This window comes from Gadus morhua, chromosome 12 (assembly GCF_902167405.1).
Source record: "Gadus morhua chromosome 12, gadMor3.0, whole genome shotgun sequence".
NCBI lineage: Eukaryota > Metazoa > Chordata > Actinopteri > Gadiformes > Gadidae > Gadus > Gadus morhua.
This window is the reverse complement of record NC_044059.1, coordinates 12,182,979-12,197,047: the sequence shown is the minus strand read 5'-3', so window position 1 is coordinate 12,197,047 and position 14,069 is coordinate 12,182,979. Positions and strand designations below refer to the sequence as shown.

Sequence of the window (14,069 nt, the reverse complement as noted above, 5' to 3'; positions counted from 1 at the left end):
TACCCACTGTTACCCCGTCCTACCCACTGTTACCCCAATCTACTCACTGTTACCCCCTCCTACCCATTGTTACCCCAATCTACTCACTGTTACCCCGTCCTACTCACTGTTACCCCGTCCTATTCACTGTTACCCCGTCCTACCCACTGTTACCCCCTCCTACTCACTGTTACCCCGTCCTATTCACTGTTACCCCGTCCTACCCACTGTTACCCCGTCCTACCCACTGTTACCCCGTCCTACTCACTGTTACCCCATCCTACCCACTTATAATAAATAGCATGACGATTTTTAATTAGAATTAGATTTTATATTACAATATTACGCTGTTAGGTGATTTGTTTTTCTAGCAGCTAACGGACGGTTTTGAATGAACAGTGATGCCATGTCCTGATCTCTGAGGATAGTGTTGGGTCAGGGACTGTGGGGCATGTCTCATCATGGGTTGGATGACCCTCCCCCTGTGTGTGTGACCCAGGTTCAGCCTGGAGCAGGGCTGGCAGCTGCTGTGGCTGTGCTGCGGCCTGTTCCCCCCCGGACCCCAGCTCTCCAAACACGCCCAGCGCTTCCTGGAGTCCCGCGAGCGACAGCCGCTGGCCGCCGACTGTCTGAAGAGGCTGCAGAGCTCCCGAAGGTAACCTAAGAAACGGCACCCCCTCAGGTCACCTGTGGTACTGCAACGCTAACGCCACCACCACCTCAACAAGCTGTCAGAATCTGGATAGGAATGCCTTTCATTGCCGTCAAAGTCTGCAAATGCTAGGAATTTGTTATTGAATTAAGATAAAGAAATAGAAAAATACAACTCTGCAGGATGAAATGAAATTAGGAGCATAATAAGTCATTTCATCTGTACAATATAAGATGTCAACTACATAGGTGTGCGAATATCATCGTTGTTGTAGGGTGTCGGTTTCCCTGGCTCCATTGTTTAATGGAAACTTGTGTGAGTGTTGATGTGTCCCTGAGCAAGACACTTAACCCTAACTGCTCCTGACGAGCTGGCTGTCGCCTGGCATGGTTGACTCTGCCGTCAATGTGTGAATTAACCGATGTCCGTCGCTTTGGATAAAAGCGTCTGCTAAATGCCCTGATTGTAATTGTAATTGAAACAGCTGAGGAACTATTAGACTGAGGGCCTGGTCTTGTGTTTGTCCGTAGGACGGATCCCAGGAAGCTACCCCCCCACCAGGTGGAGGTGGAGGCCATCCAGCAGAACAGCATTCAGATCTTCCACAAGATCCACTTCCCCAACGACACCGAGGATGTGAGTGGCTGGAGAGCAGCCTGTTAAAGAGCAGCCTGTTAAAGAGCAGTCTGTTAAAGAGCAGTCTGTTAAAGAGCAGCCTGTTAAAGAGCAGCCTGTTAAAGAGCAGTTTGTTAAAGAGCAGCCTGTTAAAGAGCAGCCTGTTAAAGAGCAGTCTGTTGAAGAGCAGCCGTTTAAAGAGCAGCCGTTTAAAGAGCAGCTTGTTAAAGAGCAGCCTGTTCAAGGTGACCGTAGGGCTAAAATCAGCCACCGACCACTTAAGAGCTGAGAATACAGTGATACGGGCCTAGATGCAATATACTGAGCTCTACGGACAGAGAACGTCTGAGGCATCACACATGTGAGATATTGTTTAATCCAACCCCAGGCCACAGTGAAAGGAACACAGAAATCCCGACTTTCACTTGCTAATCTAAAATAGAATCACTCAAGCAGTGAGCTCGTCCCCACTCATGCTGCTAAATATGTCCTACAACTTGTGAGCCAATGCTTTGCCATATGAGAGGGTGAATGAGTGGAGGGTCTGATTGTGGTCAACGACACATAATTAGCCCACAGTTATTGCTAACCTAACCCCTGCAGTAGCTTGTGTGTCACCTGGCTCAGTGGGGCCCATGTTCTCATCGTTTGGCTACTTTTAGGAGAAAAGATGTTTGACTAACCTTCCCGTGTTTCCTGACCCCTGACCCTTTGACCCCTGCCCAGGTCATGGAGGTGGCGACCAGCACCCGGGTCCGGGACCTGGTCCAGAGCATCTCCGAGAAGCTGGGCCTGATCTCTGCCGACGGCTTCAGCGTCTTCGTCAAGACCCCCGACACGGTACTCATGGTCTTCATCAGTCTACCATCGCCCCCCAGGGCACTGTGTGTGTGTGTCTGCGTGTGTGTGTTTGTATTTATATGTGTCTGTCAGTGTATGGGTGTGTGTGTGTGTTTACGAGGTGGGTAACAATGTGTGCTCTGTGGGGACCTCCTTCAGGTCCTCAGTCTGAACGAGGCGGACTACTTCTTCGACAGCCTGAGGCAGATCACGGACTGGAGCAAGAACGCCAAGCGTGTGAACGAGGGTAACGGACCGCGACCCCTGACCCCCCCCCCCCCGAGTCAACCCTGTGTGTGTGTGTGTGTGTGTGTGTGTGTGTGTGTGTGTGTGTGTGTGTGCATTTCATTGGTTCTCCATGTGTGTGACTGAGAGTACCTTATTGGTTGTATGTGTGTGCGCATGCATGCATTATTATTGTGATGTTTCCATGCTTGTGCATGCATGTGTGAGTTTTTTTGTTGGTGTCAACTGCATGTGTGCGTTATGTATATATTTGTGTGTGTGTATTTATGTGTCTGCATGCGTGTGTATTTGTATATTTCTATATTTGTGTGTATTGATATGTGTGTGTGCGTGTGTGTATATAAATTTGTGTGCGTGTGTATTGATATGCGTGTGTGTGTATTGATACCTGTGTGTGTGTGCGTGTAGTTGGGGGTCCGGTCTCCGTCTCCTACATGGTGTTCTTCATGAGGAAGCTGTGGTACAACGTGATCCCGGGTCGTGACCTTGAGGCCGACCTCATCTTCCACTACCCTCAGGTACGACCAAGCGCCACGCTACAAAGTGCTGACACCTGCTACAACAAGCTAAAGGGCTTAAGTATGCTAAAACATGCTATTGCACTCGAACATGCTAAATCAAGAAAAAACATGCCAAAACATGCTACGACAACAAGTTAAAACAAACTATAGGCAGCTTAAACACACTACAACAAACTAAAACATGTAACATCCTAGAACATGCTGCAACATGCTACAACAAGCTAAACTATTAAAGAAGTGTCTCTTCAGACACGCATTAAGGCTCTCAGTCAGTGCACTGTAAAATTACAATTAGGGCATTTAGAAGACGCTTTTATCCAAAGCGACTTACATCGGTAATACACACATTGACACACCGACGGCAGAGTCAACCTTGCAAGGCGACAGCCAGCTCGTCAGGAGCAGTGAGGGTCACGCGTCTTGTAGCCTCTTGGGCTCAGGGGGAACAGGGTCTGAGAGTGGCAGCTCATGTGTGGGGGGTCTCCAGGAGCTGCCCAAGTACATGCGGGGGTACCACGTGGTCACCAAGGAGGAGATGGTCCACATCGGAGCACTGCTCTTCAGGATCAAGACGGGAGGAGACTCCAAGCAGCTGGCCGTCCTACCCAAGCTGCTGAAGGAGATCCTGCCCGCCGACCAGATCAAGGCCTTCTCGGAGAACGAGTGGAAGAAGGTACCGCCTCTGTCTGTCTGTCTGTCTGTCTGTCTGTCTGTCTGTCTGTCTGTCTGTCTGTCTGTCTGTCTCTCTGTCTCTCTGTCTCTCTCTCTCTCTCTCTCTCTCTCTCTCTCTCTCTCTCTCTCTCTCTCTCTCTCTCTCTCTCTCTCTCTCTCTCTCTCTCTCGTGGTGTTCTCTCTATCTCTCTCTCTATCTCTATCTCTATCTCTCTCTCTCGTGGTGTTCTCTCTCTCTCTCTCTCTCTCTCTCTCTCTCTCTCTCTCTCGTGGTGTCCTCTCTCTCTCTCATGTGCTCTTTCTCAGTACTGACTGCATTTGTCACACTTGTGTGTGTTTGTGGGGGGGATGTCCAAATTGTAAGTATGTGTGTGTGTTCCCATTGCACTGGTTCCCCATGTCTAAACGACGGCTAATGTGTGCATCTGTGATGACGTTTGTGAAACTTTCTCACCATACCCACACTTCCTGTACGTCACCGGTTTGACATGCAGTGGATATCCATCATTTACATACGGTGTCTTCCTGTAGCTCAGGGAGCCAATCAAAGGGAACGTTGTCTCCCGGGTTCCGGAGGGGGCGGGGCTAATGCATTTTTATCTTATTAATAGCATTTCAATCTGCACCATGAAACCAGGGCATTGTGTCTCGGTCATGGAGGACAGTTGTTAAACGCATTATCTGTGGTTGTGTGTGTGTGCGTGTCTGTGTGTGTATGCATGCGTGTGTGTGTGTGTGTGTGTGTGTTGGTGTGTGCATGCGTTCGCTGTATGCATGTGTGTGTGTGTGTATGCATGTGTGCTTGTGGATGTGCGTGCACGTGTGTCTATGCGTGTGTGTGTGTCTGTGCGTGTGTGTGTGTGTGTGTGTGTGTGTGTGTGTGTGTCCAGACTATCTCCGCTGCCTACAACAAGCAGGCGGAGATGACGTCTGAGGAGGCCATGCTGGAGTTCCTGAAGGCCGTCTACCGCTGGCAGACGTTCGGCGCCGCCTTCTTTGACGTCAAGGTAACCAGAATCACATCACTGGAGCTGGAAACAGCGACACCTCTGGTGGAGCAGGAGTACTGCAGTGTGCTCTCTTAATGTGGAGGGATTAAAGTGTGTGGGTGTCTCACACCTAAACCACCAGTACTACACCCACAGACAGACAGACAGACAGACAGACAGACAGACAGACAGACAGACAGACACGGACAAGTGTGCACACACACTTGAATACACGTGGACACACGCACACACATGCATTGACACGGACACGTGCGCACAAACATGATACACAGACTCTGTCAAGCGCTTTAATTCCACATGGGAGCGAGCATCCAATCAGAGACCAGGGGGACGATCACGTGACCAATGCAGGGGCCTCCGGGGTCAGCACCCCGGGGTGGGGGGCACCCCTACTTTAGCGGTGATGGGCGCCAGGGGAGTGGGGATGAGAAGGCCGTGGTGTTTGGTTAGCGCTCCGCTGTTGACATGAGTTAATGTGCTCCCAGTGTGGAGCCGCATGGGGCTGCTGTTATAGCTCCGCTGACCCCTCTCTCTCCCCGCGCCCTTCATCTCTCTGCTCACGCTGGGCACTGAGCACTGCGCCAAAATAAAAGCGCGCCGACCACGGAGACTCGGATTACAGGAATGTGTTTTTGGTTTGTTTCCCAGCAAACGTCGGACAGGACCTTCCCCGACATCGTGAGGATCGCCATCAGCAAGACGGGCGTGGCCATCATCCACCCCAAGACCAAGGTGCGGACCGCCACAATAAGAGTACCCCAATACCACGGGTCCTCGTCCAATGAGAAGAGACGATAGACTTTGTTCATCCCCCTGGGGATATTAAAAAATAAACTTATTAAATGAGGAGGAAAGCCTTTCATAAAATAACAAACTATTCTATAAATTCAAGAGGGAGGACGGAGTTTGGTGTTAGACCCTTTATATATTGATTAAAAGCAATACCTGGTTAAAACACTTGATAACAAGGTTAATAATAACAATAATATTAAAAAGCTTAACTCCAACCTGTCCTTCAGACCCTTTATACGTCTTAACTGTAAGTCACCTCCTTACCTAATGAGGACGTGTCCCTGATTAGCATGGCGGTGAGGAGAGCATCGCCCAGTAGCTGTGACCGTGTGGTAACCTGTGTGTGTGTGTGTGTGACCGTGTGTTAAAGTGTGTGAACCTGTATGTGTGTGTGTGACCGTGTGTGTTGATGTGTGTTAACCTGTGTGTGTGTGTTGTGGGTGCAGGAGGTCCTGGCCCGTGCGTTAAGGTGTGTGTGTGTGTGTGTGTGTGTGTGTGTGTGTGTGTGTGTGTGTGTGTGTGTGTGTGTGTGTGTGTGTGTGTGTGTGTGTGTGTGTGTGTGTGTGTGTGTGTGTTAACCTGTGTGTGTGTTGTGGGTGCAGGAGGTCCTGGCCCTTGTGTTAAGGTGTGTATGTGTGTGTATGTGTGTGTGTTGTGGGTGCAGGAGGTCCTGGCCCGTGCGTTAAGGTGTGTGTGTGTGTGTGTGTGTGTGTGTGTTAACCTGTGTGTGTGTGTTGTGGGTGCAGGAGGTCCTGGCCCGTGTGTTAAGGTGTGTGTGTATTTGTGTGTGTGTTAACCTGTGTGTGTGTTGTGGGTGCAGGAGGTCCTGGCCACGCACGCCTTCAACCGCATCGCCAGCTGGTGCAGCGGCAGCACCTACTTCCACATGACGCTGGGCAGCCTGGTGCAGGGCAGCAAGTTCCTGTGTGAGACCTCCCTGGTGAGCCCCCCCTCTGGTCCTCAGTCCGCCTCCCTGTCCCCCCTCTGGTCCTCAGTCCGCCTCCCTGCCCCCCCTCTGGTCCTCAGTCCGCCTCCCTGCCCCCCCTCTGGTCCTCAGTCCGCCTCCCTGCCCCCCCTCTGGTCCTCAGTCCGCCTCCCTGCCCCCCCTCTGGTCCTCAGTCCGCCTCCCTGTCCCCCCTCTGGTCCTCACACCGCCTCCCTGCCCCCCCTCTGGTCCTCAGTCCGCCTCCCTGCCCCCCCTCTGGTCCTCAGTCCGCCTCCCTGCCCCCCCTCTGGTCCTCAGTCCGCCTCCCTGTCTCCCCTCTGGTCCTCACACCGCCTCCCTGTCCCCCCTCTGGTCCTCATACCTGTCCCCAGCTCCAGATAGAGGGCCGGGGTTAAGGGTCGGCCCCCAGCTCCTCCAGATAGAGGGGCGGGGTAAAGGGTCGGGCCCCCAGCTCCAGATAGAGGGGCGGGGTTAAGGGTCGGGCCCCCAGCTCCAGATAGAGGGGCGGGGTTAAGGGTCGGGCCCCCAGCTCCAGATAGAGGGGCGGGGTTAAGGGTCGGCCCCCAGCTCCAGATAGAGGGGCGGGGTTAAGGGTCGGGCCCCCAGCTCCAGATAGAGGGGCGGGGTTAAGGGTCGGCTCCCAGCTCCAGATAGAGGGGCGGGGTTAAGGGTCGGGCCCCAGCTCCTCCAGATAGAGGGGCGGGGTTAAGGGTCGGGCCCCAGCTCCTCCAGATAGAGGGGCGGGGTTAAGGGTCGGGCCCCCAGCTCCAGATAGAGGGGGCGGGGTTAAGGGTTGGGCCCCCAGGCTCCTCCAGATAGAGGGGCGGGGTTAAGGGTCGGGCCCCCAGGCTCCTCCAGATAGAGGGGCGGGGTTAAGGGTCGGGCCCCCAGGCTCCTCCAGATAGAGGGGCCGGGGTTCAGGTAGAGAAGGGGAGACCTCGTTGTTCCCAGACTGGGTATGTGGGGGATTTAACCGCAGATGTGTTTAGAATCTGTTGAGGTGTTGAGGAAGTCAGTGTTCCTGTCCACCGTCCTCACACTGGGCCGAGGGTACTTTGTTGTGGTGTGAGTCTGTCTGTTTAAGATTCTGTCAAAGTGCTCTGAGTGAGTGACTCTTCTGAAAGTAACTTGTGGGTACCGTGAGTCATTCCACTTGTCTGTCTAGGGGGAGGGGGGGGGGGGGAATTCCAGGTAAGTCTGCTGACGGGTTCAGGTTTCCACTGACATGCGGACAGACGTTTGCTTCGAGACCTCCGACCTGGACGCCCCGGTCACTGACCCACTCTCCGGTCCGTTGTGCTCTCATGACAGGGCTACAAGATGGACGACCTCATCGGCTCCTACGTCAACATGTATCTGAGGGAGCAGAAGGCCGGCCAGAGACAGCAGCGCTTCAACATGTGAACCCCGAGTTCACTTCCTGATTCCGTAGCCAATCAACGAGCCCGACCGCCACTCCACGTCGGAGCTCTGTGTTGACACTTTGAAATGAGACACAAACCGAGATTAGGATTCTTCTTCTTTAAGTTCAATTGTTTTACCTTTTAAATGAAACTAATTTCAAAAAGAGATGATAGATGTTCATGGTGATATTAATATAGTGATGTTTTTAATGGATGTTGTCTTTAAACAAGGGGCGCCTTTTACAAGGAATTAAATCTTTTAAGGCATTTTGACTCTTCATGTTAAACTTTATTTTTTTGTTTTTGTTCTTGCACGAGAAAACAGATCTATTGTCCGGGGAATCATCTCTGTGGCTGAAATTGACCAATAAAACGTTTTCCCAGAGAGAAGGCTGTCTGTGTCCGTGTGTCCTGTGTGACTGCAACTCTGTCTCTGTGTGTCCGTTGTTGAAAGTCCATCAAAGTGTCCGCTCGCGGGGGGCCACTCGTCTTTATGACAACCCCACGGCTTCTCCGGGCTGCAGCGTTCTGGCCCAAGGGCCCAAGTCAGCAACAGAGTTGTGACAGAAGAAAGAGAGAACGAGGGGGGGGGGGGGGGAGAGAGAGGGGGGGGGGAGAGAGAGAGGGGGGGGTCCTCGGGGTAACACTGGTGGTGGTGGTGATGGTCTGAGCCTCTGCCCACATAGGCTCCCCATTCACTTCATTCCTCCTCAACAACACTCGGCCGCAGCGTCTTCGTGTTGTGGTGGGGGCCGGAGAAAGGCCCGGAGTGTCCCCCAGACACAGCTGTGGGCCCCCCGACTATGAAAGAAATATGATGGGCCCCCGGGGCCGGCGGGGGCTGCTCCCCACATCTGTCTCGGGGCTGTGTGGCTGATTATTCTGGGCATTCCGTTAGAGCATCGCCCCAGGAGGTGAGGGCCCCACAAGGGCCTCTGCCCCTCCCCTCCTCCTCCTCCTCGCACCTCCTCCTCCTCCTCCTCTCTCTCCTGTTCTCCTCGTGGGCCCAAGGAGGTGAGGGCCCCACAAGGGCCTCTGCCCCCTCCTCCTCGTCCTCGTCCTCCTCTCTCTCCTGTTCTCCTCGTGGGCCCAAGGAGGTGAGGGCCCCACAAGGGCCTCTGCCCCCTCCTCCTCGTCCTCCTCCTCCTCTCTCTCCTGTTCTCCTCGTGGGCCCAAGGAGGTGAGGGGCCCCACAAGGGCCTCTGCCCCCTCCTCCTCGTCCTCGTCCTCGTCCTCCTCTCTCTCCTGTTCTCCTCGTGGGCCCAAGGAGGTGAGGGCCCCACGAGGGCCTCTGCCCCCTCCTCCTCCCTACCCTGTCCTCCTCTGGGCTCCTGGTGGGGGGGCCATGGCGGGCCCCCTAACGGAGGCTCCGGTCTACAAAGGCTCATCGCTCGGAGCGGAGCCATAAACCGCTCTATTAATGACACTCCCTCGCCTATCTGACGATGGGGGGGGTGGTTTGGGGGCGGCAGGGGGGGAGGGGGGGGGGGGGGGTGTTTCATGCTAAAGGCATTCGCAGTGAACCCCCTCCTCCCCTGGGTTGCCATGGAGACACACGCGGCGGCTGAATGCGACCCAGAATTGCCACTCTATCTTCCTGCTGCCGGGACGCTGAGCCTGTTCTGACTCGCTCTATTGTTGGGCGCTCAACAAGTGGTCCTGTGAGGAGGGGGGAGTGGGGGGGGGGGGGGGGTCAGGGGTCAAGCGACGGGCTCTCATTGGGGCTCTCTTTCTGTTATCAAATTTGTCGGGGAACAAAAAGGGCTCCAGTTCTCCGAGGCAGAACATCTTGAGCGCTCAGAAGGACCGCATTCCTGCCTGAGAGTCTGCAGCGGCCCGGCGCGGTTCCAGACGCCAGCTCTCCGTCCAGCCGCCGAGCGAGGGATTAATTCACCGCGCAGCGTCAACAACAACAGTAGCCTCTCCCACTGCCCTGCGTCGAGGGCGCCCACAGGCTGAAGAGCTCTCCTTAGGTGAGTTTTAACTGCTTTTAAAAAAGTTGGGGAAGAAAAAAAAAGTTTTTAAACTCGATTTTTTTACTCAAAAATGTTTGTTTGTGATGGAAAGGTTTTCTTTCTACCTCAAAGTGTGGTGTTATATTAGAATACGTTGATGCAAAGTAAGTATTTAAGGAAGAAAAATACTGGTCACATTTTACTTTTAGTTAGTATAACAAGAGGAGCAAGGAGTCATCAGTTGTTCAAACATTTGGCAACGGGGTTTGACATGTAAGGAATCAACTGGTTACTGAGTATTAGATAGAAAGTTAATCTGATCATGAGGATTTAATGTCTCACAGAACATGACCTTTGACTACATCTAATTAACCACCACTACCCACAATGCCGTTCCCGGGTAACCCCCCCCACCACAGCATCATGCCGGCCCCTGCAGCTGCTTCTGACCGGGCCACAATCGGCCGCTTTAGGTCCAGATCTGTGAACTGACTAATTTGGGCGGATTGCCTTTGGTCTTTGTCCCTGCGGAGAGCAGCCCTGTGTGAGCGGCTCCGCTGGGCTGCTCATCAGAGGGGTGTGTGTGCTCTGAGCGGATACCGCTCGGGGATTAAGCCCCGGGGAACGCTGGCCCGGGCCGTTCCCATTGAAGAGGTCTGCACCCTGTCTGGGATCCCTAGAGGGGGAGGGGGGAGAGGGAGGGAGGGAGGAGGGAGGGGAGGAGGGAGAGAGAGGGAGGAAAGGAGAGGAGGAGAGGGGAGGAGAGAGAGATGGAGGGGAGGAGGGAGAGCGAAAGAGAGGGATGGAGGAAAGGAGAGGAGGAAAGAGGAGGGAGGGAGAGGGGAGGAGAGGGAGGAAGGAGCGGTGGAGAGAGAGAGGGAGGAAAGGAGAGGAGGAGAGGGAGGGGAAGAGAGAGAGAGAGAGGGAGGGAGGGAGAGGAGGAGAGGGAGGGGAAGAGAGAGAGAGAGGGAGGGAGGAGGAGGAGAGGATGAGAGAGGAGTCTGTTCTGGAGGGGAGGGAGCAGGGAGGAGAAGAGAGGGAGGGAGCAGGATGGAGGAGAGAGGAGTATTTTCTAGAGGGACAGGAGGAGGTGAGATGAGGAGAAACGGAAGCAGAGAGAGGAAACGGGGGGAGTTGCAGAGGAGGAGAGAGATGGGGATACATAAGGAGGAGAAAGATGGGAGCGAGGAGGAGGATTAGGAAAGAGGGCGAGAGGAGAAAGGAGGAGAAAAGCCGTGGTAGCTGATGGGGAGAAGGACCGGAGGAGGGACAGGAGGGGAGAGAGGGAGAGAGGGAGTGGGGGTCTGGTTGAGAAACGCCCTTGGATCACAATCCCACAGCTCTGTCCCCCCCCCCCCCCACACACACACACCCCCCAGTGTGAGAAAGAGAGTCATGCATAAAATGGAGGGAAATCCTGACAATAGCTCTCAGTGTTACAGCAGCAGCGTCGCTCTGGGGCGGGGCTGTCAGAGGGCAACAAACCGTTGGCCTGCTTCATATTTACACTAAAGAGGATCAGGGGAGTGTAGCCCTGCGGGTTTGAGTCCCTGCCAAACCCCTTGAGCAGCACACTCCCTAACCCCAACTACTCCATCCGATCTGATCCCCTGATCATCCCTACGAATCAGACGGCAAATGGTCAATTACTGAATTTATATAGCTACTGTATTCTAACCAGTGGCCACTCGAGGCACTCCAACGGTCTTAGTGACGAATGATGACCGTTGCTACCGTACATACTGACGCGAATGTCGTTCTTTGATTACCCCAGGGGCGACCATGGACTCCATCACCACCACCCTGTCGGTCCCCTTCCTGCCCACCAACCAATCAGAGGTCTGCGCGGGGGCGGACGCCACGCTGGAGAACACGCTGTTCGGCGTCTTCTACGTCCTGGTGTTCTTCCTGGCGCTGAACGGCAACGCGCTGGCGCTCTGGATCTTCTCCCACCAGCGCGGCGCCGCCTCCCCGGCCAACGTGTTCATGCTGCACCTGGCGGTGGCCGACCTGTGCTACGTCTTCATCCTGCCGCTGCGCGCCGCCTACCACCTGACGGGCGGCCACTGGCCCTTCGGCGAGGCGGCGTGCCGCGCGGCGGGCTTCCTGTTCTACGTCAACATGTACGCCAGCCTGTACTTCCTGGCGTGCGTGGCGGGCGACCGCTACCTGGCCGTGGTGCACGCCGTGCGCTCGCTGAAGGCGCGGCGCGCCCGCTCGGCCCACATCGCCAGCCTGCTGCTGTGGGCGATGGTCGCGGTCAGCATGGCGCCGCTGCTGCTGTCGCGGCAGACGGCCGAGGTGGACGGCGTCACCGTGTGCCGGCAGCTGTACCGGGAGAAGGCGTCGCGCCGGGCGCTGGTGTCGCTGGGCGTGGCCTTCACGCCGCCCTTCCTGTTCACGCTCGCCTGCTACCTGCTGATCGTGCGCTCGCTGCGGCGCGGCTCGCGGCTGGACCCCGCCCTGAAGACCAAGGCGCTGCGCACCATCGGCCTGGTGATGCTGATCTACGTGCTCTGCTTCCTGCCGTACCACGTCAGCCGCGCCACCTTCATCCTGGGCTACGCCCGCCCGGACGTGGGCTGCGGGGCGCGCCGCGCGCTGAGCCTGGCCAACCGCCTCACGTCGGCGCTCACCTGCCTGAACGCCGCCCTGGACCCCCTGGTGTACCTGTTTGGCGCCGAGAAGTTCCGCGGGACGGTGCGCCGGATGTTCTGCCGCGAGGAGGCGGCGGGCATCTCCGCGGCGACCAGCGGCGAGTTGAAGGGGACGCACGAGAGCTCGCTCAGCGCCAAGTCTGAGTTCTGAGCGGGTTTGCCGAACGCTTGACGACACTTCAGAGTTCGGTGTTCAAGGGTTTGAGTGGCGTCGAGAACTCGTTGTGTGCTTTACGAATTCTGAGTTCCGAAATAGAGTTTGTGAAACATGTTTCGAACTCTTTGTACACCTTTTTTAATTTCTTTATAAACGTTGGCGTTTTTTCTATCAAACCGTGGTACATAAACGGCCGATCTCTTGAGCGCGCTACGCTGCACTGTATCGTTACGTAGGCGTCTTGTGTACGACGACGGGCTAAATTGGTTACAAAGGCTAATTAAGAAACTATTGATTGGCTCATGATGATACTCGTGTATTTGTAGGTTTTTTATACTGGAAATGTTTCAGCTCAGTGGTGACCACTAGCACTTATTGATTATATCGATGTTGATGATTATTAATTGTTGATTTATTATTAACAAACCAAAAGATAAATGACTGGAGATGTAATTAGAGTGTACATATAGGTCGACAGTTTATTTCTTATTTTTATTTTTTGTACTTATTTACTCCCAATATTCCTACTTTTTACTCTGTACAATTAAACACACACACACACACACACACACACACACACACACACACACACACACACACACACACACACACACACACACACACACACACACACACACACACACACACACACACACACACACACACACACACACACACACTCTCTCTCTCTCTCTCTCTCTCTTGGTGAGATGAGTCATCTCAATCAATGTTATGTCTTCGTCATTCTGAATAACTTCTTAGAAACTGACACCTTGCTTCAATAACTAATCTATCCAGGTTCAGCTTCTATGTAAATATAAGTCTATATAAGTCCACAAATGTCTCATCAAGTCATTCAAGTTTCATATCGCTGAGCTCGAATTACATCATTTCAATATCCTACCACCATAGAAGGATCCACCAAATTAAAATCAAGCCAAAGTTTTCTATATTACGACGCTTAAACTTTGCTAAATGGAAATATTAATCATCCATTTTACGGTTACTTGAAGTCGTACTTTTGAACTGTATTAATTATTGCTGAGTAACTGCCAGGAAAAACGCTGTATTTTGTGATACAAATTCTAACCAATATCTCTTGTGATACTTATTTCATAAATATGCCTCTCGTACCAATAAAAGAACTTTGGTCGCTAATTAAAATGTGTCGTTATTGTTCGGGTCAACAATGCAAATGTTTCTCATTATTTCGGTCCGTTTCTGGAAACAGAAGAGCCTCCTCTTTCTGCTACTTCCTCTAAGCTACAGAGAAAGTACCTCGGTGTAAAGGAATCGAGGGTGAGAATCACGACGACGTGAGCGCTCGCTTTCTGCTCTCAGCTTTCTGCTCTGGGTTCCCCGCTACTAGGAGTTTACTCGAGTCATTCTCCCCAGTCATCGTATATTTGCATCAAAGTTAGATCACCACTCTATATGTATTTAGTATTTATAAAACAGTGGTGTGTCCGGTACCATAGTGGACCTATCCACTATGTTGACTAATCCACTATGGTCTTTTCCAGGCGGGTCTCGGGGGTTATGGTCCACCCAAGACCCCCTGTAAACACACCCCTGATAGAAGGTTTTTAACTCTCGAAACTTTTTTACCCTTAAAACTTTAAAA

General features: G+C 53.4%; 2 protein-coding genes across 2 annotated transcripts in view; both read left to right on the top strand.

Annotated features, from left to right (window-relative positions):
• The window catches only part of myo7ba (myosin VIIBa), a 31,885-nt gene extending 23,808 nt beyond the window's left edge, over positions 1–8,077 (top strand). The window contains exons 39-48 of the mRNA XM_030372187.1: positions 479–634; positions 1,162–1,267; positions 1,973–2,086; positions 2,246–2,333; positions 2,741–2,850; positions 3,341–3,526; positions 4,416–4,532; positions 5,184–5,267; positions 6,148–6,267; positions 7,585–8,077. Of these exons, the coding sequence (XP_030228047.1) occupies positions 479–634; positions 1,162–1,267; positions 1,973–2,086; positions 2,246–2,333; positions 2,741–2,850; positions 3,341–3,526; positions 4,416–4,532; positions 5,184–5,267; positions 6,148–6,267; positions 7,585–7,677 (1,174 nt within the window). The 3' untranslated portion in view covers positions 7,678–8,077. The remainder of the gene's footprint in view (positions 1–478; positions 635–1,161; positions 1,268–1,972; positions 2,087–2,245; positions 2,334–2,740; positions 2,851–3,340; positions 3,527–4,415; positions 4,533–5,183; positions 5,268–6,147; positions 6,268–7,584) is intronic.
• Positions 8,078–9,359: 1,282 nt separating this feature from the next.
• Positions 9,360–13,628, top strand: gpr17 (G protein-coupled receptor 17). Its single transcript, XM_030372234.1, has 2 exons — positions 9,360–9,649; positions 11,406–13,628. The coding sequence occupies exon 2, from the start codon at positions 11,414–11,416 to the stop codon at positions 12,437–12,439; it is 1,026 nt and encodes a 341-aa protein (XP_030228094.1). The 5' UTR covers positions 9,360–9,649; positions 11,406–11,413; the 3' UTR covers positions 12,440–13,628.
• Positions 13,629–14,069: the final 441 nt, after the last annotated feature.

Bases quoted from the DNA above. Each gene is read 5' to 3' on its own strand.
- gpr17 (XM_030372234.1), top strand. From the start codon at position 11,414: ATGGACTCCATCACCACCACCCTGTCGGTCCCCTTCCTGCCCACCAAC.